Source organism: Anser anser (genome assembly GCF_964211835.1).
Source record: "Anser anser genome assembly, chromosome: 2".
Classification (NCBI taxonomy): Eukaryota; Metazoa; Chordata; class Aves; order Anseriformes; family Anatidae; genus Anser; species Anser anser.
Window position 1 is genome coordinate 71,739,720 of NC_139721.1, and position 27,622 is coordinate 71,767,341.

Consider the following 27,622-nt stretch of genomic DNA (forward strand, 5'->3'; position numbering starts at 1 on the left):
TAATGATCGGAATATAACTTTAATAATATGCTGCTAAAATACTTCTGAAAAATGCTGTATGTAATGCTGTGTTTGTCATTGACGATTGTCTACTTGACTACGTGCATACCAGAATATTCATACAAGATATACGTAAACATATGAAATATGCATGATGTTAAGCATTTGGTTCCTATTGAGATCACTGGAATCGTATGTTTCCAAACTCCACATGGGAGATTCTCACAACATGCATTCACAGATGACTATTGCACGGGAAAAATGGGGCATTTATTCCAGGGTTCTGAAATTTTGTTTGCACAGTGCATTTTGAAAATGAGATTTCAAACAGCTTTGACTCTTTTTTCTTTTACTTTCTCTTCAATCCAAAATGCTGTGTTTAATTCAAAATACTTGAACGGGGACGGTTTCTACTTTAAACAAATAATAGTTTATCAGTAGGATGATAAACTATTGTTACTATAGAGACATTTTCAATATGCAATATCCCTAATGAGTCACTAACTTTGTGTTGAAATAAAAGAACTTTCTCCTTTTTTTCTCCTGATAATTATTCCTGGTTTATCTGTATTCGACCATACTTTTACTCTCTTTATAAATGCTAAGACTTTTCTAAAACCGAAGACTGACCATTCCCAGTCAAGCTTATGATTAAGGGGAATAACATCTGCACTAATACGTTAGCCTCTTACAAAACATTAGTGTTACTCTTTGATTCTGTATCATTTTTTTTTTTTTTCTACTATGAAATTAATGGGGGAAGACTTAAGGGAGTGCAAGAATTGGTCCTTCTGGACATTTTGAAATAAAATATTAGGACTATAAGCCATGGATAGGTGAAATATTAAACATAATTTTTACTTCTTTGTATTACTTCAAAAAGTGGAGAAATCTCTCAGCTGACCACACTTTATGCTGTTGTAAATAGATCATAATAAGCATATGGAGTACATGATTGTCTATGCTGATAGATGACAGGGTTTGGATTGTTCAGCACCAGTGGAAGGATGGGAACAAGAAAAAAATCCTTCTTGATTGCAGCTGCAAATGGAAGCAAATTTTCTTTCCTGCATTAATGAATGTATTTCATGTAATGCATATTGTTATAGTCAACAGCAAAATTTTCATGTTCAGTTCTCAGACATGAAGTATTTTAATTGAGAATATCAATGAGCAGTGACAATACAGTTCCAGAAAAAAAAAAAAAAGGCAAAGAAAGCTGTTTCTTTGGCTATGTAGAAGAAGTTCTGTGAATACAGTTTGTCAGTTTAAATTCACTTTCCTAACAGTCTTTGCTGAAAGAATATCCTTTAAGCCATCTCGTTTTATTTGTCTGTTTTCCTCTTCTAACCTTACTTTACATGCAGAATCTGACTGTAAACCTGCATTTTACAGTCTCTAGTGATCAAATCACTTCATTCTCTATAAACATCACAAATTAAAAGAGCTTTCAGCAACTGAACTCCAATACAACATACACAAAACTAAAGTAATTCATTGTCTAGAGACCATAACAAATTTTAATGAGCATTTACAGAGTAAACAGAGGGCTGAAAAGGGTCAAACCACTGGAAGTGAAGGTATGTTTTACAGAATCCACACAGTACTGAATTACAAACTAAAAAGTAATGATCTGTCAAAAAAAAGGAAAGAAAAAAAAAAAGAAAAGAAAGATGTTTACTGGTGGCCCAACATATAGATAATATTAAAAACTGGCTTGCATGGGGACCAAAGTATGTCTACTTGGAAGTTATATCACAGAGACTGTAAGCAATTTACAGAATTTAAGTTAGTTTTGCATATACAGGAGTTGCAAAATTAGAGAAAACACACTGAAATATAGAACACACACACACAAAAAAAAAGGTGTATATACATATAAACCTCCACGCAGTCATCAGGGGTTGGCCTAAATCAGCAATTACCACCATTGAACAAGAAAGGAACCAAAAAAAACCCCACCATCACCACCACCACCAAAACAGTAAAAAAAAAAAAAAGGAAAAAAAAAAAGGGGTGGGGGTGGGGTGGGGAGAGAGAATAACAAACAAACAAAACAAAACAAAAAAAAGATTCTCATTTATTTTACAGAAACAATGTCCTCTAGTCTGCTTAACTGCTTTGTAGAGTATCTTTTTCTCCTTTCTATTCCTCATGCAGGAAAAACCAAAACCAAACCAAACCAAACCAAACCAAACCAAACCAAGCAACAACAGTAACAACAACAACAAAACGCAAGCAAGCAAGCAAACCAACAAATAAAAACAAAACAAACAAACAAAAATATTTTTTTTGCTTTTTGGCAAAGTTTGTGAGTTTTTTTATTGGGGTCAATGTTGAATCATTATGTTTTGTCTCATTAATTGGCCTCTGTTTGCTTCTAGGCTGGAACAGTTCTTTCATCATGTGAAACCAAATGTCATCCATGGTTATTTCTAAAGTACCGATGACTCGCAGACCAACCCCTGAGAAGTCAAGGATGAGGCTTCTCCTTGCCAAAAGAAAAGGAAACTAGGTCTTGCTGTTACAAAACATTTGATTACATCACACCAGTTCTCTTCAAATAAAAGATCAGTGATACGCCAAAGAAAAGATATATCAAGAAAACATGTGGTATCCTCTTCTTTTTATAATATTTATTTACTTATTTATTTATTTAGTATTTTTGTTTGTACTTCCTGAAGAAGGTGCTCCTTGTGTAGAGATTTAGAGTACATTGGGTGCAGAGTGGTGGTTGGAGGTTAGGGTCAACTTTGCTGTCCGCTCCGTGGATTTTACAGGCGATTTGCTCTTTGCTTTAAGAAGAGAAAGTGATATTGGAAAAAGTCAGCACTTTTAGATTAAAGCAAAGCACCCTTCACAAAGCCACAAACAAGAAGCAGGACAGAAAGTCCATGGCTTGTAGCTATCCTCGCACCTGCGGAAGAAGTTATAAGATATTCGCTCATCTTGCAGATTTCCAATGCTCCTTATAAGGTTGTTTTAAACATATACATTTATATATTTAAATAGCTCGCCAGGTTGGCTCTGGTGCCCATGAATGTCTTGGCATGCACTGCAAATAACAACACATACAAAGTATTTCAGTCCCAGGGAGGTTTTCTCTTTTGCTTTGCTTTTGTTTCTTGTCTGTTTTTTAAAACAATGTTATCCAGTGGAACAATATACCAAGAGGAACACATCCAAACACCTTCCACTTCAAAGCATTCTTTACAAAATCATTTCCAGCATCACATCATTGCCTACTAGCAAAAAAAAAAAAAAAATAAAAAAAAAAAATCTACTAGCTACAGAGTATTTCCTTGTAAAACAAAAGAGATACTGGCAAAGGGCTATGCAATTTACAATGGGAAAACAGAATGCTAAATATTTCAACTATTCATTTTGAGCAATAGAATTTTCTCAGATTCTTTTTTTTTTTTTTAGAAAGCTATGAAAACAATTGTCTATATTGTTTCTCAAAACATAGCTTTATATTTTAAGCATATTATCAGAATAAAAACATTCAGAACTACATTAATTAAATTGAAATATTGGCACACGAAGGACATGAGGATTTAGATGTATTACACACCAAGTCTCAATGATAACTTCCTATGATAAAAAGGAAAAAAAAAAAAGTCCGGAATTTGAAACATATTATTTGAGGTGAAAATCATAAGTTTGACTTGGTTATGCCATAAATAAAATTCTTATTATAACAGGTTTAATACATGACTAATAGAATTTATTACTATGTTGTTTATTTGAAAAATATGAATGTTATCAATCATTACAGGCATCAGTTCTGTAATGAAGTGTTGATAGTGTTATAAGCAGTCTATAATACTGTTCAAAACTGATTATTTTTTTAATTGTTTAATCATGTATAAGATTCTTCTGTGAATAATTTATTATTAAATTGAATACCGAATTCAATTGCAGCCCCAAAAAGCACACTTATCTTCTCATCAACAACACATACAATGAAAAAAAAAAACCACCACCACCAACAACAAAAAAAAAACTAAAAGACACCTGCTCATTTCTTAAAGTTTTCAGGCATTTATCAGTAAAATATTTTTCTATCTGCTAACTATGTTTATAACTGTAGCAAGAAGTATTTTGGTTTCTCCATTTACTAATTTTTTTCCCTTCAAAAGGGGTATTTAAACTAAATCCCAGATCTGTGAACAGAGCTTTCTTGTATTTATCATATAAATATATGGTATGCCATGTAAACATATGGCATATACAGTAGTTGTCATAGAAGACATTGCTCTGTAACACACAAAAGAGTTTCTAAGTAACAGTAATATTTAAATTATCCACATGTGAACGGAACTTCAGAATGAATATTAACTTTTAAATAGAGCCATGTCACAAACACATAATTAACGTTCTCTAAGAAGTCCAAGGGAACTCTATGCTTAGTTCCTGCTGAAGGTAGACAAGAACAAACCTATTTGTCTCTTGCCTGTCTCTACAATGCTACTGCCTACACTACGCTGCAGTAATTTGCTGGGCTTCTCAAATCACTTGTTCTGTGTGAGGAACAAGCAAACAAACAAGAAAATTTGCTACAAGTTCTTCCTGTGGTTTGTTCTTGTACAGCTACTATTTACAAGCTGGTACCCAAGGGTCAGGTTTAATTTCTAGTTTTGATTTTATCGTGGAGTGGCTTTATTGTCGTTTATATAGGTATAAAATTTGTCATTTAACAGATTTTTATAAAAGATTTTCTTTCCCTAAGTAGGTTAGCTGAACATAGTTACTGAACCTATTTTAGTGTTAGATTAGTTCATGTTATATTGAATTATTTTCATTTGTTTTATTTCTATTTAAATATCTTTTTGATTGAATTAGGGAAATATACAGCTAAAGACAATTCCGGGGATGTCTTTGTAGATTTCCTCTACATAACATTTATAAAATGCAAATAAGGAAATAAGGATAAATACAAGAGTTTCATGGAAATTTTAAAAGTTTTTTTTGTTTGTTTGTTTGTTTAACAATTAATGGTATTACAATTTGAGAATTTTAAAACTGTAATGTTAATTTTAAATCTGTTATTTTAAAGGAAGAGAAACCGTACAGTAAAAATAATTTGTCTTAAACTACTTCACTGGCGGATAAGCAGCACCATAACATTTTCAGAAAAAAACATTCTTTGATTTTTGTTTTGTTTTTCCTTTCCAGTATGACAATCCATAGGTCCACAAATTAGGGATCATATATTGTATATACATTGTAAACTTTTTTATATAATGTTAAGACATGATAAACTTCTTTATATAATGTTCAGTTACTGTATAAATAATGATCTCCCTCCAAATTATATCACATTCTGCAAGCATGTTCTTCTGTAAACAAGTTTGTTTATCTTGGGAGGAATTTAGGTCAAAGTGCACACAGTAAGTGCAAGCTAAAGCAATAGAGAACATAGGGAAAATGTTGGGGTAATATTAACACAAATTCAGCCTCTAAGTGAAGAAAGGCTCTTAGGATTGCTGGAAATCACTTTAGGCATGTCTTTTGTACTGTGTCCTTTGTATGGTTTCAGGAACTAGTTAGTATATCCTAATGTGATATCAGAGATGCATACACTGGTTAAAGAGTTTCCAAAATGCTGCCAAATGCAAATGATATATTTTCAGTAATATCTCACCCTCAATAAAGTTGATTTGCAATCCACAGTGACAAATATGGCTGTTAGGGAAACTTTCATCTTTTCCATGATGCTTTAAGAAATACAACTGGAGTTTAAATATAACAAGGTTTGACTTTTTTTTTTTTTTTCTTTCTGGAGATACATAAAATATCTTAATTTGTTCTCTCATGAACCCAAGAATCTCTTTAGATTTTGGAAGAGCAAAAGTTGTAAATAATATAGCATTTTAAATATACATTTAATACACATATACATATGTTTTATATATATATATAGACATAACAATATATATTTTAAAACAGTTTTGTTGCATTATTTTTAGACTTAAGTCAGAAGAAAGTTAGAGATCTAAATCCAAATGTCTCAAAAATATGGAATATCCAAATTTGGACTTTTCATAAAGATCTGTATCTGGTGTACATTTCTGAGCGGGACTTAAATAATATCACTGGAAGTGTGAGCACAGTAATATAAGTAAAACACTGTTGATCTGGTTGTGGATTTGCTAAACCAATTGCTCATTTCCCTGTTATTTTTAACATCATCTTCTAATTAACATAATGACAGTTAAAAGAGATTTTATTGCAGGTCAAGAATAGTGAGCAAAGCTGGACTAAAATTATGTTGCCCTCAAAGACAATAACCCAGAGGAATAATGGTAGTATGAATGCATATTTTATTTCTGCAATGTTGGTTAAGCTCTACCTGATGTGTTGGTCAGGGTTTCCCACATTTTGGCCTATCAGCCATTGAGATCCAGTTAAATTATAGTTGAGAGTAGTGAATCCCTACATGTTGTTTTTTGTTTTCTGTCACTGACACACATCAAGAAGAGCAAATGTCCATGAAATATTTGCCCTTCTCCTGTAAACGAATGCTGCTTTGCCAAAGGCATACTATCATGAGATATGGCTCTGTTCAGTATTACAAGAGTAATTCATGCCATTAAACTCTTTGAAACTGTGATTTGTTCTAATATGTCTTCTACTTAAATGCCAGGAAAACAGAGAGAAGAGAACAATAGTAATAAATAATTGTGATCTTATTGTTCAAATTAATAAAATAATCTCTGTCACAAATGCTGAAGCACATTTCATAGCTCATAGTGTATGGACCAAATGACGGAGCATCGATTTTGTCCAGTTAATGAAATTAATTTTAGAGAGTCTAAGTATAAAACATTGCATATCAGCTGAAGTTATAAATTGCTAGTTAGCCCTAACTGATCAAAAAGCTTGTTATTCACTGCATGCCTGAATGACTATAGTCCTTGAATTACTATATATCCTCGCTTTCACTAGGATATTGATCAGACAAAGTTTGTATGAAAATATATGGGATTTTATGAACCAGGCAGAGAAAAGCTAATATTGTCTTCATGATTTTGCCCATTTATTTTTCATAGCTGGACAAAACAGAAATTTGTAAGTTAAGCAGCTGCTTTAGGCCCTACAGTTTTAGAATACTCTATTTTTAAGATCACCTGGTACACTTAACCATGTCGGGTGTGAAGAAGTTTACAACTCCAAGGATTGAAATGTAGCAAGTTTGGCATACCTTTTGTTTGCTGAGACCTGGAAAGTCACTGGGATATAATAGCCTACAGCATTCTAACCCTCGGTACCTAATTCCTCAATAAATAAATAAATAAATAAATACATTCTTGCAGGTTCACTTACAATGTCTGTATTACTCACATACATACCAGAGTGAATCTGTGAGTTCAACAGCACTGCTTCAATGTTTTATTAAGCATGTACATTTAATGAGGGTATCTTTCAGTTTTCTTTAAGCAGTAAGCCACTGATCACAAGGGAAGAATAATGTTTGAGTACAGTCCTGGTTTCATGCTGACCAGTACAGGAAAAATACAGCCAGTCACACAAAAGTCTGTTCTAGATTCTTTATATCTATTACATGATGACAAACTATCTCTGTATATATATTGGGAAGTGGGCGACTGTGTGTGTGTCCTTTTTCCTTGTCTTGAATACCAGCTGGGCTACTGGCTTCTGAAATCAAATAGACGCTAAAATATTGTCAGCTTCATTATTTTTTTCTTCTTCAGGAATTTTTGCTGACATCTGCCATTTTGAAGTGTCTGTTTTTCTGTTTTGCAACAATCACATTTGCTATATATACTGTTACATTTGAAACAGACTTCTTGACAGTCCCAGTTCAAACATGAAATCATAATTTAGCATGATTTCCGTTTAAAATATGTAAGAGTTACTGCCTTAATTTTATTGTGGAAATTCATTAATCATTAAATTTATTGGAAGGTATTTGTATTTTTATGTCAAAAAAAAATGTGGGAGAAAACAGTTGATTCTATCAGAAATTTTATTTGAATATGTTTCACAAAGATTTGAAATAAATAGATTCTTCCTCTCTGGCCCATCAATTGCTACTTTTTTTATTTTTCTGAACTGCAGAAATCACAGTCAACTATAGTTCTCCTGTATGGCTAGAATATATACCCACACTGGGGAAGAAAATTTCCCTTCAGCAAATGTAAGGTCTACCTTTCCCTCCTCAGGGGAATTACTTCTCATATTTATTTCAAGGATCAATCACTTGTGTTTGATTTTGGGGAAGTGACCAATAAAAGTGTTAGGTATTATGTTCAAGCTTCCTAATGTAGATATTTTCTTCCAGTATATCTTTTTCCATTAGCTATACAGTAGTCAGATTTCTATCAACATAAAATAGTGTGAATTGCCCATCACTGTCTTGGGTGAGTGTACTACACCACACTGGGCAAATAACTTCATCTTACATACCAGAAAAATGTATCTGATCTTCTGTTTTTGTTTGACTGTTTGTTGTTGTTGTTGTTGTTTGTTTTGTTTTGTTTTGCTTTTAGAATGTTGGAATAAAACTACTGCTTCCAACTGGTGGAACTTTAGAAATTGGTGGGAATTTGGAATGGGCTATGTATTACATTTCCATGAAGCCTACTTAGACTTTGCAGTCAGTGTGTAGCTCTGTTCATTTCCATATCACTGGTCTTTTCTGTCTGTGTTACCCGAAGAGTAGGTGAGGGAGAGGGCTGGGATCCCTAGCTAGATTGCTATTCCCTAGCTTTCTGTAAGTGAGATGACCAGGCAAACGGAGGTTTTCAGTGCTGTCCCAGGTCAAAAGAAAGTGAGAATTTTGCAACCCTGAGCAGAGAAGAGAACTCTGACAGAGATTTATGCCACAATAACTCCTGCAGCTCTTTCTGGGCTGAGACAGGTCACAGCCTTGAATTCACTTCCAGTTATATCTAAAGCCATGTTCTAATTCAAACTTGTGATTGAAATACTTGGAAGAGGAAAAACCTGAGGAGACTTCAAACATTGGTAGCATGTAGTAAAATGATACATGGCTTCAGGCAGTTGTCCAGAACAAGTCATAATAAATCTATGGAAGGGCAATTGTTATCAGTATGAAGAAAGAAAGACAGATTAATGTAACTTTTAATGAGCTCTGCAATTTCATAATGCCGAGATGGCCAGAAGTGCAATTATGGGTATGCTGGTGTGAACATTCATGGGATTTTACATTTAGGCTGTTTTCTACATCTTTCCTTGCATCAACCCATACCCAAGGCAAAAATTAAGTCTTTTTCTTCCTCTGCAACCTATCTCAGGGTCGTAACTTTTTTTTTTTTTAATTCTTCAGACACTGCTTTTGTTCATTATTCATTCTTTAACCCTTAACTACAACCAGGGCTCCTAGTTAGGGCATCATTCACTACGAAGAAGATAAAATGACCTCTAATGTAGCTCTTAAAATGAAAGATGATGATGAGATCATCAAAATGATCTGACCATGTCATTTTTTTAACTTGAGCGGACAGTAGGGATGGGGTAAGGTCCCTAAACATATAGCTGAAGTGGGAAGTGATCAACATTTGTAGATTTTCATACCATTCTGGTGAGAATAGTGTAAAAATCACTGTTGAGTTTGAACATATCTTCTTCAGGAAGATGTGTAATTGGCTTATTCCATCTCTAGGATAATTTTTGCTCTCTCTCATCTCCTTTATCCTGTCATTTACAATTATCATTTCCATCAGTGCATTTCCTTCTCTTTTAATAGTGTAACTTGGTTTAAATTGCATTAATATGTAGCTCAGAAGAAAATAATATTTTACTTACTAGCAGGGTAGAGTGTGTCAGAGTCAAAATGATCTTTGAACCTAAGACACACAGCTTTAATCTTTAGTTATGCAAATTCTTCCTTCTAGCAACTTAAACATTTTTTAGTGCTCAGCTACCTCACTTTTCATGTGCTCAGCCAAGGATATAGTGAGTCCTTGTTGTCTCTGAAGTATTTAGAAGATGTACAAATATAACTAGTTCCACTACTAGGCATTTACTATATTGTTGAAGGGTTTTTTTTGTCTTTATACTAGAACTTCCCTGAGTGATGTCTTGTTCTGAGGAGAATGACATTCTCTGTATCTTGGGGTTTCAGTCACAAATCTTCACACATTACCCATTTGTAGATGATATCTTAATTTTCTTCCTCCTTTTATTTAGTGCCTGAGCCTGAAATTATTATTATTTTTTCCCTAAATTGGCTGTCTCTTCACATGTATAAGTAATACATTGACTTCAGCTGTTTCATTTTTAGTGAGTAGTTTTAGGGAAAGGGGTTCCTTGCACATAATAGGTGAAACATCACTGTTAGCTACTTAAATTAAAACAGTGTGAGAAATAGTCCAATACACAATGCTCATTGCAACAGTTAAAAGCTGAGAGGGATGGGAGAGGAGTAAGCTCAAGCAAATGCAGGCACTAATTTAGTTATGTGGTATTGTTTGCAAACCACTGGTAGCATGCTTTATGACTGCTCTCAACAGTACTGGGCACCTTTATCCCTCATTCTATTCCTGAAAAACATGGATATAAAATGTCAGGCATTTTTTTTAAATATGTGACAGAAAAACATGTAAACTGATGCATTTCTATTAATTTTTATGAAATGGTTGATTCCAAAGTAAATGCAGATTTTTTTTCTGACTGATCTATGGTATCCCAACCTCGTCCCTTCACCTGCATATAGCTATGCCCCACCGTAAATGAAGGTGGTAACTTCACCTGCTAATTAAAATTCTTCTTGAATTGACTGTTGTTAGCAACCACCTTCTACTGTTTTAGCTAAAGCTGGCTCTAGCATGCCTTGCTAAGAATTTTTGTAATATACATAAATGTGTGTATATTTGATATATGCATCATTGTAATTAAACAGAGACGTTTCTGAAAGATACTATAAAGTTGCAGTAAAAAAGATTTATTTGAAAAAAATATAATTGAACTCATCTTTCTCCTCCTGCTTTTTGCACCCTGTTCATCCTTTCATTTATCAGAAAAAAAAAAAAATCTTAAATGGGATGATACTTAATATTACTCTATCTTCTTCAACAGTACTGTCATACCAACAAGCACATACAAGAAGGGTTATTATAACATAGACAGACGGAAAATTGTCATTCTTTGTAAATATTTCAGCATGAGATATTCAATCCCTTTGCTCTCTTTTTACACCTGACATGTCTTAGGCTTATGTTTGACATACAGTCAGCCTGATTTCTTTCTATTTATATCATTTACATAAGAGCTATTTTCATGGAACTCACCTAAGTTCCCCTTTATCTGTACCCATCTGACTGGATGAGTCTGTTTTCTTCTGTCTGATTCCTAGATTGTAAGTGTTTTGAGGCAGGGACCATTCTTCTAATCCTTTGTTTGCCTGGTGGATAATGCACTTGTTATAGAGATTAGAACAATGACTGATTAACAAAACATCCCTCTGTCTAAGGACTATGACTCACGAGCTCTTAATGGCTTTAGCTGGAGCAGTTTAAGATGTTAGTGCCTACATCTACCTACCTCCCCATCTTATGGAAATTAAACCCCCAACAGAAGGAGTAACAGGAGCAAACCCCATGTAATCTCTTTATCTACCTTAATTTAACAAACTGATGCTTTAGTTTATCATCTGTTATAGTCCAATGACTTCATTCAATGTTCACTGCTGTGAATTAGGACAGCTGAGGAGCTGACACGTATTTTCTTCTGTTGCCCAGGTTTGGGGCAACAACTTCTGATCTGCACAAGACAGAGACTTTGGGGTGACATTTTAAATTGTAAGAGCAAATCAGAGGGTACAACTCATAGCCTTCACCCTTCCTGTTCCTTTGATACAAAAAATAAAATAAAATAAAATAAAATTAAATAAAATAAAATAAAATAAAATAAAATAAAATAAAATAAAATAAAATAAAATAAAGTCTATCACCCCTACAGCCAGTGTAGTAGTTTAAAAATGGTGGATCACTAGAATGCATTTTGAAGGATTTGTGTGAAATCCTGCATCAATTCCATCTTATTCACATTCTAAATTGCTGTTTTTGTTGCTTGCTTTTTTTTTTTCCAGATATTTTTTAACATTCTGAGGTGTGGGTTAAGTCATAAATATAAAATGTCATTCCTTTTTGTTGAAAGATTTTTCAGGTATAAAATGATCACTGATCAGTACATATTGTATGCATGTGAAGGATTAAACTGGACACTAATATAGGTCTTTGAGCTGATATTTTGACAGAGCTTTGGACAGGCACAATGCTGTCTAACCATATTCTTCAACAGTATTGTATACTATAAATCAGTATTCTAATAAAGGGCTTTGAACCATCTGAATGTCTAGCTTACTGTGAGACCTACTGTAAGTTCTTGGCTTCATTTGATCTTTCTCCTTGACGGAATATCTTTAACTCTTTTTTTTACTTGCACAAGATGAAATGGAGAAAATAGATAGACCATAGCCATATAGTCATGTCTAAAAGAGGTTTTCCTCTTCTTCCCCTTCCCCATTTTCTCAGGAGATGCGGCTCCCTTGCAAGGGCTTCAGTTGGGTTGCCAAAAACCTCCCTCTGTGTTACTGACAACAGTAGAAGCTGAGTGAATAACATCAGTAGAAATAGGACTGGAAGCAGAAGTAGCATTCTGATTTGTTATATATATACATGTTGCTGTTGATGCAAAAACAGAACCTATGTGCAAAGGGCTAGGAATGCCATCTGTGGCATTTAACTTTCCCTTTTTTTATTCTTTTCAGCACACTAGGCAGTTTTATTCCAAGACAGAATCATTTGTGAGTAGGTGGGGCAACAAACTTCAGTGAGGTGGATCAGGCTGGAACAACCACGCAGACAGAATAGCAAGCTGGACTGCCACATAGTATGATGGCAACTTCCTCGTGATAAAGTAAAATTAAGGTTTTGGGGCAGAGTCTTCTCTTCACAAGACCAGAAATCTTCATCAGCTTCTCTTCAAATGACATCTGGTTTTATCATCAGCAATGCAGGATTAATTATTACTGTAACTGTGAAGAGCTTATGTGTCTGGAATATCTTTATCATGAATTGTTTAATCAAACTGAAAATCCCTGTTCAGAGAATAAGAAAATACTAAGAGCACTGAGCTTTCAAGATAGTCTGTGGAAAAAAAAAAAAAAAAAAAAGCAACAAAAGACACCACCAAGAACATCTGCCTCTCCCTGAATTTGAATAAGTTGAAAAACAACAGTTTTTAGGTATAAACATCTGGATAAAGCTTGGATTCTTCTTATAATTTATTCTCACTCTATGAGTGGGGGAGAATTCATCCTCATTCTTATGCTTGAGCCAAATTTTTTGCTATCGTAAATGAATGCCATTCTTTTTGCTTCAGCATTCATCCATTCAAACCAGCAGAAAATTCTAGCCATTCTTTTAAATTATCGGTGATATTACTTATAAGTGATGCAAAGGATTTTCATAATGAAGTAGTGCACCATGCACAAGAAGCTTTCTGCTCATCAAACAAAAACAACAACAAAAAAAAAGTCCTCTGCTTTGCTGTATATGTGTCAAGTAACAAATGAGTTGTGTTCTGAAGCAAGGAAATCCCATCAGTTATTTCAAGAGAAGGCCCTGTCACATATGCTGCAATCTCTGATGACCCAGTGCGAGCTGCCTGATTGTGTAGCAATGAAAAGCAATTTGAGTGAGCTGACAAGCAACTCATAAACAGCTTCTCTTTTTTCTTCCTCTTTTCTTCCTCTCTCTGTCTCTCTCAACATCTCTCTCTCTCTCTAAATCTCTTTCTTTCCTAACTGTGTGGCCCATCTGCAATCTTTATTGTAGTTAACTACCAATTAAATTTATATCACGCACGTAGAATAGAATGAGTGTGATTCTGCTTCTCAGGGAACTCTTGTGGGGTTCCATACCAGACCTTTATGTACTAGTTTTGTTCTGTAGGTAAGTCTGAAGGGTTAATTTTTAAATAGATAAAAGAAGAGATTTGAGTAAGTACGTACATAGCAATAGCACATGGAATGCCTAATATTTCAGTAATGCTACTAAAAGAACAGAAAAGATCTTAGTATACAGTTGTGTAGATAACAATGCGGATAGAAAAATGGTGAAATGATTGTGGGTTTTTTTTGTTGTTTTGTTTTTTGCTTTGTTTTGTTTTGTTTTGTTTAACTTTGTGTATTTATCTCCTGCCATGTTTGTCCTCGTTGTTTCTGCAGTGACTTCATGGGAGACAAATACATTGTGCAGCACTCAAAAGATGATTTTCCATGTTGTCATAACCTGTGAGTTATCTGGAAAACCAACTCTTCAGCACTAGTCCAGGTTATGTCTGAATATCAAAAAAGGAAATCTGCCATGGAGTCCCCTTTCCTGTAGCAGGCTGTTTCTAATCTGACATTATTTGCTTTCTCAAATTCTCTGCTACCCCTGCTTGTGATTAGTTAAGATTATTTCATGTTTCATTACAAACACAATCATTTTTACAGGTATACAGATTACACAGGAGACACCATATATTTAAGGTAAGAATCCATGATTATCTAAACAAATCTGAAATGACATTGATTTTATTCTAGGGTTCAGTATAGGTGCTTAACCATGGGCATAACTAAGAATGTAAATAATCTCTCTGATTTCAAAGAGGATATGTTTGAAACTAAGTATACCCAGTACTATCTGGCATGAGCATATGGTACTGAACAACTGCTAAACCCTTAGTACAACAAAAATGAACATATAGTGTTTGGGGAGTTCTTTCTCTTCTCAATTCCTGAACATTTGTTTTTGTACGAGAAATAGAATGGAATAGAAAGGTGGCAGTGGCATGGTGTCAGCAATTGGCAATGGCAATGAGGGATTGTTATAAAAAGTAGATACTATTTTGCATGATTTATGGCATCTATTTTTAACTTGCGACAGGAGTTAGAATTCCAGATCCACTGAAAACCCTTAGTTACAGTTGGACTAAGGACCAGGAATAGGAGTTTAAATACTTATATGCATTTGTTTATAACAATAAGTATACATATTATTATTATTATTATTATTATTATTATTATTATTTGAAATAAATATAAAGCAGTAGTGAATTCATTCTCCTCTGGGACAAAGAACAGGGTAGCACTTCTCTGAAGATACTTATAATTTCAAGGTCAACAACTAACCGCCTAATAGGGTTGCATTAACTAACATGGTTATAATTTATTCAGTTATGTCAGAGAAAATAAAAACAAGTAGAGTAATTTCATTTCAGGAAAAGAGAACTAAACACAAATTTCAAGTAAAAATAGAGACTGCAATGTATACAGATCTAAAATGGGATAGTCCTTGCATCATCATCATGGAAGAATTTCTGAGGACTTCTGCTGATAAAGGTTTAGAACAAGAACAAAAACCTCATTTGACTTTTACTTTCATGTAGTCCTAAAAAAACAGAGACTTGACTTTTACTGTGCAACAATCACAACAACAGCTAGTGCCTCTCAGCTGTGTTTCCAAAAAAAAAGCAGCCTCAAAAGCTAGTCTCTTCTGTAATGAAGTAAGTAGTAATGTTTGCTGTCACCTTGGTGGAGGCTAGAACAGACCTTTCACCCCTTAACTTTAAAAATAGATGTAAAAGAAAAAAAAAAAAAAAAAAAGAAACAAAAAAAAAGTTGGTATATATCTCAGAAGATTTCAAATTAGACATTAAATTTGTTTTTAATGGGTAATTAATAAAAGATTCCTGGATCCTGTAGATAAAAATGGAGGCTGGAAGGAATGTCATCTGTTTATCAGTATCAATAGACTCAAGAAACAGGTTTTCATCCTCTTCTCTTGTATTCAAGCCTGATGATCAGTTTCTCAGCTTGATTTATGATGCCAAGAATCCAGGTCATTCTGTCTTAGGTAAGGACCTTCTTCTCCTTTGAGCTCCTTTTTGAGTCACTTATAGCAATTCTGCCATCACAAGAATAGTTTTGGCATGTAGTTCAGTCAGCAGTTGAATTTTCTACTTCAGGAAAGAATAAAAGGTTGCAAGATATCTGCAAAGTCTGTATGTAAACAATGAGAAAATGGGTCTAATGTCATTTCTTCATTTGTAGTTACTCCCTCATGAGTTCTGCCAGCCTAATCTTCGTGAATCTGAAAAGCAACTAATGGCTTTGAGTGGTTTGACAAAACATGGCAGAACAGAAATAGTTTGGGGGATATATACGTTCTCAGCACCTCAAATTTTGCAGCCCTTTTTGTTGCTACAAATGTTGAGTGACTTGAATGCGGCTAGCAGAGTTCATCTTGATTCATATCCATGAAAGACAGAGATTTGGTGCCAACTAGTTAGATTACTTTTGACTGAATTCTTTCCAGCTCTTGGAGCCCAGTTAATTGCAACATTGCCTAGAGTTACAAGACCCTGTGATAACTCTGTACTTCTACCTGTGGTCTAATATACTTCGTTATGAATTATGCAGGGAAAAAAAATGTCTGTCACTCCACCTACATAGGACATTTTCTGGATATATGCAGATTAGTCTGTCAAATTCCTCAGATTCCTGTTATGCTGTGATGGCTTACTTCATTTGCTGCAGCCCATGAATATGAAATGAAAGGGTCAAGCACTGTTAGCTTTGACTTTCGCTCTCCCAACTTTTTTTTTTTTTTTTTTTTTTTTACTTTGAAGTAGATGTTGAATGCTTTTCAGTGTATTATCTGAAAACTGTGGGATATTCTCCTTAGCTCTTTCTTTCTATACTAAATTTCCATTACTCTAACAATAATAATTATTTTTAAACTCACATAGCATTTTTCAGAGCAGAACAAAATACTGAATGAACCTCATACCACATCAGTTTGTTAATACTGGCTATATAGCCCCCTCACAGTTATTTTCACAGATACGCTTATTTTTGAGTAAAAAGGAAGAATAGCAGAAACATCTGCTCAGCTGGAAAATGCTGATATTTGGCAGAAACATCTGCTCAGATGTGGAAAACTGATATTTTGAAATGGCAGTGACTGTCAGCTGTTTTTCTAGAGCTACTTATTAAACATCTATTGCTAAGAAATAGCTGGAATTCTGCAGTATGCTTCAGGATGGAAGGAGTTAAGTAGAGTGCTACCTACCTTTCCAAAATAAATGTTAGGGACAAAATATTTGTATGATTGGTGCCAATTTTTCTTACACTAGTAGCTGAGTTCTTAGGAAATGGTTGAATACTTTTCCCAATAATTTCACAGTGTCACATTTCCCTCTGCTGTTAAAGTATTTTGCTTTACAGTATCATGTCTGTGAACATGGCAGTAAAAATTATTGCTTGCTGAAAACTATATACTGGCTCTCTAACATTGGAGAATATTTGATATAATTAGTAGTACTTTTCAAACAGTATTGCTGAAGTCAATGTATTAGTCAGCATGAATAAACATATCTCAGTCAACCCCTAGGTTTTTCAAACACAAACATCAGGTTAATAGTGATAAATTTCTGTTCAACTACATTTCTGTGTTGTAGGTTGGATAGATGCATCATTTACATGTAATGTAATCACGCAACAATATTGTGTTTGCAGGTACCCTTAGCATTTTTTTGAAGAGAGTAATTTCTCATTTGACAGTATAAAGAGATTGTGTTGATTACACGTCCTAAAGAAACGTTATTCTTTCTTATCTTTGCCATATCTTCTCTATTTTTCTGAGGTCTCGCAACTACAGTCTCGCACTCCTCAGCTGAACTTGCTCCTTGACATTGCATACAGATATTCTTCCCCTCCCCATCCCAGCACCTTGTGCTGTTTTTGTGGGTATTTCTATCTGTGTAGAATGAGTGTAAAATGGAGAGAAAATCAAAATTACACCATAGCTAGAAAATCAGGCCCACATATTCCAAAATAAATAAATAAATAAATTAATTAATTAATTAAATCTTGGTTCGCAAAAGTTGAACTGATGTTCATCAAAAATATCACCAGCAATTACTTTGTAGTAAGTGACCATTAAATTGAATTAAGCCTAACATGGATTCCTGGTATATCCTGTTTCTTCAGCAGATAAGTTTCACCTCTGATGAATACACCATTAATCTGTGCTCCATCATAAAACAAATGAATTAATAAATCAGATTGTATTTTAATCTTTTTAATTTTTAAATTATATATGATTGGGATTGGCTGTACTTGTTCTATAATAATCTTTGCTCAAGGAAAAAAAATAGAGATAATTTTTTTCTCAGTTTATTTTATGAGGTCTTTTCCAGGTAATGGCTTACTAGCTCTCAAATAACAAATGTCCACTAATTCTGTGATACATTTTTAAGAATAGAGGCATAAACAATATTATATATTTAATTATATATCTGAGGTGGATCAGCTGTTGTGAGCACACTTTGGCCCCACTGCAGTATAATCTGTCTATACAATTCATAAACTTGTGACTATTTTAATTAATTTCACATAGAACTGAACAAAAAACAGAGTTTTCATTTTATGGATAAGTCTGCTACTTTGAAATACATTACTCCAATGGAAAATAATCACTATATGCATTTCTATGAAAGGAAAGTCATAGTAAAGTAATGACTTTAAATCTATTGAAATATTTCTTTTCTTCTAACAGCTCAAATATTGTTTTGGAGGAACTAAAAAACTGAAAGTGTCTCCATTCCAGGGAAAGAGAACTAAATGTAAGTTTTAAATAAATAAATCAATAAATGTTCACAGAGGTAAAATTGTGGTAGTATATGTATCATCTTTTCTAATAGCAATAATAGTTTTCATATGAATAACAAGATTTTTCCATTCTGTAAAGGAAGTGTATTTTCCTTATCAGAATGTTTTCCCAAGATTATGCCTGTGAGGTGAAAGTGATTTCACAATAGCTGTGCTATAAAATTTGTTGTATTCCCAGTTGTTTTTTTTTGATGGCATAGTGTTTGCTAGCAGTAAAATGATGCATCAAAACAAAAATTTTTATTATTCATAACTTATTTTACACAAGGCTGTGGTCTCCTGCCTTGTTAAACTGGAACCTCAGTATAAAAAGTAACCCAGAAACCCTTAAACTTGCAAAGCTTATTTTCCAGAAGAATTTTGATCATTTGCAACTTCTAAATTATTTATCTTGTATATCTCTCTGTTGCTATCATAAAGCAGTCATGAGTTTCACCTCCTGTACATTCATGTACCTTTACATAACTGTAGAATTTACTGTATCAATGTACTTTGAATAAGTTTACTAAATTGATGAAATTTACTTAACTGTATTTACTAGATTTACTGTATCAATTTACTGAATTCAATGATAATCAATATAAGCTATTTGTACAGTGTGATACAAAATCTCCCAAACAAAATGTGTCAATTTATATGTGACAGACAATTGAGGTATTAACATTTTAGTGCTTGATTCAAAGTGTATGGCCAAGCTTCTGAAGATGACAAACCTGCATTCTCTGACAAACCTACATTCTTTCTAAAGCCTACACAACAGAAAAATGACAAGAAGTATCTAAGGTCTGCTTAGATTTAGAAATCTAGTTCATTTTGAAAATAGAACTGACTAATTTTACAAAATGTTAGAGGTATAAAAGTTAGGTGACTGGCCTAAATCACTCTAGGAATAAAAACTTCTAGGTAGGTGTTTTATTTCATTTGTCATGCACAGCCATCATTAAAATGAGATAAGTAATTCACTGACATGCTCCTGTCTCCATTCACAACAGGGAAAGCTAAGTCTTAATTAGAGACCTAACCTTAGATGAATGAGTAGAGGTCAACTCCACATATAGGAACATAACATTCTTTGTTTCTTCTTCCCATAAGCTGATTTTTCAGCTTTTAAGAACTAAGGAAATAGCAGGAGAGATAGGGTCAGAAAGATGGAGGAATAAATGAGCACCAGAATCTTCCTAGTCAGAATTCCTGTTTACCGCATTGAGATAGTCTCCTTTTACATGCTGGTAAGCAATCAAGTGAAATACTCAAAATGCTTTACCATACCTGATTGTGGACTTTGTTTGGGGATTTTGGCTGCTGCTTCAGGGCTGGAAGTGGCACGTACACGCTGATTGGCAGAGTTATGGATGCTACTTGGAACAGCTGCTGAGATGTTTTTGCGAGGTTTCATGTCTTGCAACCACATTGGAGATGCCTCAAAGGCCTGCATTCGCCGAGAGTGGCTGTTAGCATTGACTTTGAGAAATGCCTGGGCCTTGTATTCCTGAAGGTCTCCATAGTTGGCATCGGTCACCCTGCACTCATACAAGCCTTCATCCTTTTTCCTCACTTTTGAAATCTGCAGCTTGTGGGAGATGTCATTCCCTTGTACTTTCACTGTCTGCAAATTTTCCAGGAAAACAAAACAAAACAAAACAGAAAAACATGGCATCAGCTATTATTCTTTCTCTGGGAAGACTCTACTGATGTAGAGCCTGTCCAGAGATCATGTGCCACGTTAACCAGTGGTGTAATTGTGCTTACTGCAGTGAAGTTACAACTAGGATATTTATATCTAGGATGATGTCTGATATCTTCTTTTCAAAACTGTTTAGAAGGTTTACTCTGAAATGTTAATTGGCCTCAGACAAATAAAGCAAACTACCATATTCATTCCAATTAATTACTTCAGATTATGTGCACTTTTAACGAGCTTTCTTTTACAAACATAATATCTGTTCACTTTTTTTGGTTAAACCTTTCCAGTTAGTTGGCTATATTAAATAATCCAGCTTCTGAACTACTGTATTAACAATTTTGTTGGAGATGTTTGCCAATATTTAAACTTCTTCAATAATTATATATTAGATTAGCTTGTAGTCTTCACTACATTGAAATTGCATATTTGACATTCAGTTTGACTCCAGGCATGTCCAAACCTTAGGTATTTTTGGTTTATTAGCCATAACAAGATATCTTGTGTTGGGCAGTTCCTTTTGTCTCATTTAAGTGTGTACTTACTATAAGTCATATGTCATTTCTGCGACTTGACAGCAGAAAGCAGCACATATTCAGGATAATTTTTTTTTTTTTTCAGCTAAAATCAGACTACTAATTTATCTGTAGTTGTTTTTAATATCTGAGAATAATATATTTTTGTCTCATATTTAAAGCATGTCTGAGTGAATTATGCATCTAGAAATGTCTGATAGACATTAAGACACATTAAGAAAAGTAACACAAATTCTTTTCTGTACATTCATCACTTCAGATAATTTATATTTAATTATTTGGCTATTAATTTCTATATTGATTAATATCTGTTGTCCCACAGAAAAACGGTTAAAGGGGATTCAGTGGAACAGAGAACTACATTACTTGCACCCATGATTTAAACATGGATGCAATAGTTACCTGGCGTCATATCAGTGATGGGCATTGAGGAAACATCAGGGTAATTAATATATGGTGGATCACAGAAATGAAGAGCTGTTAGACTGAAATGAGGCACGTGTTCTTGGTGATTATTTAACACATTGCTTCTGATAGCATGGCATACTATAGTCACCAGTGTTGGCAAAGTGCTTTTTCTTCCTGCTTATTAAATGGAAGATAGATACTTATGAATATGCTTTTGGGTACTGGATGGACCTTACAGCCTGTTGTAGAGCTTCCAGATCTGATTTTATTCTTGGCAATCCAAGAGTTGAAAGTATAAATTGCATACTTTCAGGCAGAACATATGCAATATCAATTAAACAGAAAGTGTTGGATAGTTATTTAAACCACATTTAATAATAATAGTAAAATTTCTACTGAATAGCTCATATTCAGCAAAAGGATTAAAGAAGTTTCATATGAACCACATGGATGGAAAAAGAATCTGTGGGTCATATTCTGTCTCTCTTTGCCCTCATACAACATCTGCAAAGTTAACAGAGTTGCACAATTAGAGAACAGAATATGTTTTGGGGTTTGAATTTGAAATTTAGAAGTTATTCAATTTAAAAAAATAGAAGTAGTGTATTTCAGCACAGTTTAAAAACCCACTACACAAATTTTTGCACCTCTTTAAATAATTTACTAAGTACATTTAAAAGTTTATTCTCTTCAAGAAGATATTTTCCTTTAGTATTAATGGGTATTCTTTGTAGACCAGAAAGAAGGAAAGAGGGAAAGAGGGAAAGAAGGAAAGAGGGAAAGAAGGAAAGAGGGAAAGAAAAAGGAAGGAAGGAAGGAAGGAAGGAAGGAAGGAAGGAAGGAAGGAAGGAAGGAAGGAAGGAAGGAAGGAAGGAAGGAAGGAAGGAAGGAAGGAAGGAAGAAAGAAAAAAAGAAACAAAGAAACGAAACAAAGAAACGAAACAAAGAAACAAAGAAAGAAAAGCTACATTTCTATCATGTATTTAGACTGTAATGTTGATTTTTTAAAAAATTGAAAAATGCAAAATATATTATGCAAGCTTTTAAAAACATTTAATAAATACCCCACCATGGATTATTATCGTACATAATGAGAGAAAGAGTTTTTTAATTTGAAAGACAGGTCAAGCTTTACAGCCCATAATGTGTCACAGACATATACATTGCTATGTGGATTTTGAGTGTGCTGGTATCAATGAAGAATAAATTGGCTGCTATCACAGTGTCTAGTAGAATAGTATCCAGAGGCCACATGTGGACATCATTTGTAAGATGGTCTACAAATGTAGCTGAAGATACAGTCCATAACACAAATGAATTATAAGGCATGGTGAGAAGTATCACAGAAAATATAAGTACGTTTAGAATATGAGTGGTATATATGAAAGTATATGTATTCTGCTGTATAAATGGTCTTCAGTTATACCTACCTGCACTTAAACCTGACATAATTACTTGGTTAATTTTTCATAGACATGGAAGAGGAAAAAAGTGAAAGAAATGGAAATGACTTGCTTCTGCTGCTGTTTTAAGTTTTGCTGGTAGTTATAGCCTTTAATGCAGCTAAAAGGCAGTCCCTAAGAGATTGTGCCTGAGAAAAAGAAAACTCCATTGGGCTCTTAAGAAGTATTTATGTTGCAGTATCTGCTGAATGTCTGTGTCTTTCCACTGCAGTGAGCATGACCCCACCACTGTACATATCTTGGGATGCTAAAGGAAGAGCATCTGAACTCTACTGAGGTCAGGGGCCGTAGCTCTGCCTGACTTGGGATATGGGTGTGTTGAAGTGTTGAGGAAGGCAATTCATTCTTCCACTGGACAAGGGCTGGAGCAATGCTGCTCATAATTTTATTTTATTTGACAATTTTCATTTAATCTCAGAATTGCAGGTAGTTAACTCTGGTGTCAGAACCCCACTTTCCTCAGAAAAAAACTTAGCAGCAAGACCTCTCTCTCAGAGATCACTCCCAACGGGGAGCTTTTGTCCTTGGACTGAGCTTTTTTTTTTTTTTTTTTTTCTGCCAGTGGGTATGAAGCTAGGAAAGCACACATTTAAACACTGAAGGAAAGTGCAGCTTCAGGGCCAGATTTCAGCCTTGAAAGCAGTTTAGGACTGCTAAGGCACACTCGGCAGTTGCTCAGGGCAATTGGAAGCAAGTACAAGGATGGGCACGGGCTCTCTGCTTCACATGGTGGAAACAGGAAACAGAGGTTCTACCAAAGCTCTACCACCCAGGTCCTCCCTTGCTGACGCCTTCATGTCCGCTGTCCCCAGGGGCTGCACCGTGGATGAGGGCTCCGCGCCCGGGTGTGCTCTGGGTTAGGAACATCCCGGCCACCGGGCTGGGAAACTGCCCGCTCCGTGGGGGCGCCACTTACGCTTATCTTCGTGCCGTCGTTCTCCAGGTCCCGCTCGGGCAAGAGCTCCACCTGCAGGGAAAGGAGCGCCGCCGTGGCTCACCGGCCCTCGCAGTGGGGAGCGGCGCGCCGCGTCTGCCACCTGCGGGCCGCGGCGGGCAGAGTCCGGCCTCCGTCTGCTCAGCCTCAGCCTGAGCCTCCGCCTCCGCCGGGGCTGAGACCCGCCGTGCGACACTGGCACCGCTCGAGCCAGAGCCTTGTCGGGGCCCCCATGTGGCGGTGGAGGTGGACGCGGCTCCCTCTGCCCTGCTCGGAAGGCTGAAAGTGAGCCGTTGTATGGATTTTTTTTTTTTTAAATTAATTAATTTATTTTTGTCTTGAATGGGTAATTGGCTTCTCCCCCAGCACCACCACCCCCCTCAAAAAAAAAAAAAAAAAAACACAAAAAAAAACGTGCCCTCCTGTGGCAGCCGCATGCTGAGTTAGGGTTGCCAACTGGACTGCACCAGCTGTAAAATAAAAAGCTGTGTAGGATCTTGCCGTCTGGGAAATAAAAATTCCCACAAGGAGCAGTTTCTGAACAGCTGGTTTCCAAAGGGAAAATGAGAGACAGAGAGGGGAGGAAAAACATTAAAAAAAAAAAAAAGATTAAAAGAGACTTCGGAAATCGATGTGGTTTTGTGAACATCCCTAGCTGCTTCCTGAAAGTGACAAGCACCAAAGGCGCCATCCCTTGAGGTGGGCATTTTTCTCTGCAGGTTCCTGCACTGTTATTTTACAGCTGAAATTAAGACCCTGGTGAGATCCAGAACCTCCCTTTGCTTCCTCCCACTTTCTCTCCCTCCCATTCCACCCCCTCTCCCGTGGTGTACCCAGGTGGTTCGGGGACCCCAAGGCAGAGGACCAGTACCTGAGTGCCTGTCACCTCAGCTCCAACCTCTGGGTCCTCAGCTGCACGCAGAAACCACCACTGGATTTCAAGATACACCGAAGCAGAGCCACTTTGGAAAGCACAAGACATCTCCACATTCTGTCCTTCAGTGGCCGTGACATTTCGCGGAAACTCAGTGAATTTTGCTGAAAAACAAATGTGTGGTGTGTTGGGATCCTGTTAACTGCACATTTAATTCTCTCCTTTTTGTGTTGTCTTTCTCTTTCTCTCCCTATTCATTTCATCCACTGTACTTTCCTCATTCCCTCTCTTTTCTGATTTTCCAGTTTCCCCATACATCTCCCCTGGTCTTTCTAAAACCCAAGTATGCATTTTCTCCCTTATGTACAAATTCACTTTCCTTGCAGTCTAAGCTCTGCTTATGGCAAATGTTATAGACCCCACTGCTTGCTCCCATGGGCTACTAAAGTTTCATTTAATTAAGTCCAAATACCCTTGGGCAGTATGCAGTATTTCTTCAAACTCACTGAGGGATTTTGTTCAAGACAGTTTGGAAGAGGAAAAAACATGTGAGGCTGATTTATTGTGTTTTGTAGAGCTGAACTGGAAATGTGTAAATTGTTAAACCTTCCAAGGCTGCCTGGAGTGGCTACTGGAATGGGCGCTCTTCTTAGTAGCGGGTTATGACCACTTATTTATTAAAGTGCCCGTTTCAAAGGCTTTACCTGAGTTATTTACTCTTTCTGAGAGTCTCTGCTTGCATAATCAGACCACGAGCAACACATCTTCTAATTCTCAGTACAGGCATGCACTTTCTAGAACTAACCTTCACCTTTGTATCGCAGTCCTTTGACAAACAGGGTTTGCTCATCTCTATATACCACTGCTAGGTTTAAAAACTAATCCTGATGGACATAGTCTGGGGCACCAATATTTCTTTAAGTTTCAGTCTTGACTTCTTTCTTATCCTATCACATATTTCACTTTAAAATCGTGGAGCATAATGAAATTGCTAGTCAAGTGAGGGAGGACTACAGTCAAACAGTGTAATAAATAAAACATGTTTCAAGAAGAGGAAATTTGGGGAAGAGCCTGCAACGTTGCTTTCTGTTATGCATTGTTACAGATTGACTAAAGCATATTATGATGCAAAGGAGATATTGCCAGTGCTTCCTCCCCTCTGTCTCCCTATCCAGTCTTCCTAGCTAACCTGGAATTGGTGGGATAATTTAGGAATTTGGGCAAACAGCTTTACTCCCTCCCCCCCACACACCCCCCACCCCCTTTCCCTCCCTCCTTTTGTGCTTGTCAACAGCTACTCGGCAATACTACTAGCTTTTTATTTCACGGTGCCCTTCCTGCGCTGTCGTCCAGTCGTGTCCCCCCCCTCCCACCCCCCAGTCACCGCCTGATAATCCCCTAGTTAAACCGGCAAAAAGGCTTTGCATTTTGCGTGTTCGGGGCTCGTAAGTTTTGGTCTTTTTCTGTTTGCCTACTCCCCCCTACCTCGTCCTTGTGTGTCCACCTTCCCCAGCCCCCTGCCCCCGGTCAAGGCTCGTGAGCGGTGCGGAGAAGCGAGGGGGAATACCGCCACCGCGCAGCCCCGCAAAGCCCAGCGGGGCCGCGGCAGGGGTCGGGGGGCGGCGGGTCGGGGGGCGGCGGGCAGGGGGCGGCCCCGCGGGAGCTGCCCGTGGTGCTGACAGCGGCGCCGCAGCCCTGGCGGTCCCAAACAACCGGCTCCTGCGGCGCCGCGGCTGCTTGAAATGCAAGGCGTGCCTTTCGGCGAGAAGGGGGGGAAGGCGACGCGGGGTGGGTTGGTGGTGGTGGTGGTGTGTGTGTGGGGGGAAGGTCTTCATAGAAGTCGATTTTGTCTTTTTGCCCCCCCCCCCCTTATTTTTTTCAGAATTATACATAGTCACCAAATGGAAATGAAGGTCTGACTCCTAAGATAACAGGAGAGGAAAGGGGATGCAGTGAAAAAGTCTGCAATATTTTAAGGGAGGCAGTAGATTTAGCCATCCGGTACTTGGTCTGAATGCAATAATTATGCATGCACGGATAGGTGTTTATTATATGCAGGCATGCATACACACAGACATGCAAACCCCAAACACATATACATCCATTCACCATCACCCCTTTACTCTTTTGCAAGGTGCCTCTTATTTACTTCTTCCCAATCAACTAAAAGAAGACTGTTTTATTACCACTTTGGGGAAACTTCTTGTTACTGTTCCTATTTAAAGACGATTTTAAAAATAAATTTAAACCTGATACTTGGTGTCCTCATCTCCTATCCATTGTAGTTGTTTTCCTTCTTTTTATCCTTTTTTTCCTCTCTCCCCAATTCTGTTCTCACTATGTTATAGCATGAAAACACACACACATGCATCAGACAATAAGCAATCTTACCTTGGGTAGAAAGTCCTTGTTGAATATACATAACTGAAAAAAAAAAGAATCCAACATAAGCTAGAAAGATCCCCATCATTCCAAGACGAAGAAGTCACATCAGGGTAACAAAAGCCAAAGGATCCTTCAAAAAAGGAAGATTTTTTATATGGGTGTGTTTACGTATCTCTAAATATATGAACAGAAAGAGACTTTAAAATGTTACAAAAAAGCTCTGTATTGTAGCCCTAGCTGCGACACTGGCAGCATTCTGCTACTCAGTGGAGTCTTTTTCTTTGGGAAGAGCAAGTATTGCAATACAGTGAGGTTTAGATGAGCTGTCTCAGGCGCTGTGTTGCTTGAAGTCCAGACTGAGACTAAAAAAAAAAAAAAAAAAAAACCACGTTGAAAAGTGGGTATCAGCTGCCGTCCGTGCCTTTTTTCAGCTACCTGGCACCTTCGTCCAACGTCAGCTCCTGCTGCTCAGGATGGCGTGATGACTGCCCTCCCTACACACTGATCTGGCTTGGGAAGAGGGGAGTGGGGAATGGCCGGGGGTGGGGGGTGGGTGTGTGAGGGGGGGAGAGAAGTCTACTGTGCTTGTATTGCTTCAACTTTTTCCTCTAATGGCTGCGATGATGCCT

General features: G+C 36.4%; 1 protein-coding gene across 3 annotated transcripts; it reads right to left on the minus strand.

The window, feature by feature from the left end:
- On the minus strand, window positions 1–27,612 carry VSTM2A (V-set and transmembrane domain containing 2A). Of its 3 annotated transcripts, none has more exons than XM_083825207.1 (5): window positions 27,000–27,612; window positions 24,606–24,772; window positions 23,717–23,767; window positions 19,982–20,318; window positions 1–2,917 (listed from the first exon to the last, which is right to left on the minus strand). In XM_083825207.1, exons 1-5 carry the CDS (start codon window positions 27,076–27,078, stop codon window positions 2,841–2,843), a joined length of 711 nt encoding a protein of 236 aa, XP_083681333.1. In that variant the 5' UTR covers window positions 27,079–27,612; the 3' UTR covers window positions 1–2,840. The 3 variants fall into 3 exon arrangements, with proteins under 3 accessions (XP_083681333.1, XP_083681334.1, XP_083681332.1); XM_083825208.1 differs by having other exon boundaries at window positions 1–3,055; XM_083825206.1 differs by having other exon boundaries at window positions 1–2,795; window positions 27,000–27,608.
- Window positions 27,613–27,622: the final 10 nt, after the last annotated feature.

What these genes read in the sequence shown, in the direction of transcription:
- VSTM2A (XM_083825206.1), bottom strand. Translation starts at nt 27,078, where the DNA reads ATGATGGGGATCTTTCTAGCTTATGTTGGATTCTTTTTTTTTTCAGTT. An exon ending in ACAAGGACTTTCTACCCAAG is followed by an intron (nt 24,773 to 26,999) that starts GTAAGATTGCTT and finishes TTTGTTTTTCAG; the next exon opens with CAAAATTCACTGAGTTTCCG. An exon ending in CAAACAAAGTCCACAATCAG is followed by an intron (nt 2,796 to 19,981) that starts GTATGGTAAAGC and finishes CTCTTCTTAAAG; the next exon opens with CAAAGAGCAAATCGCCTGTA.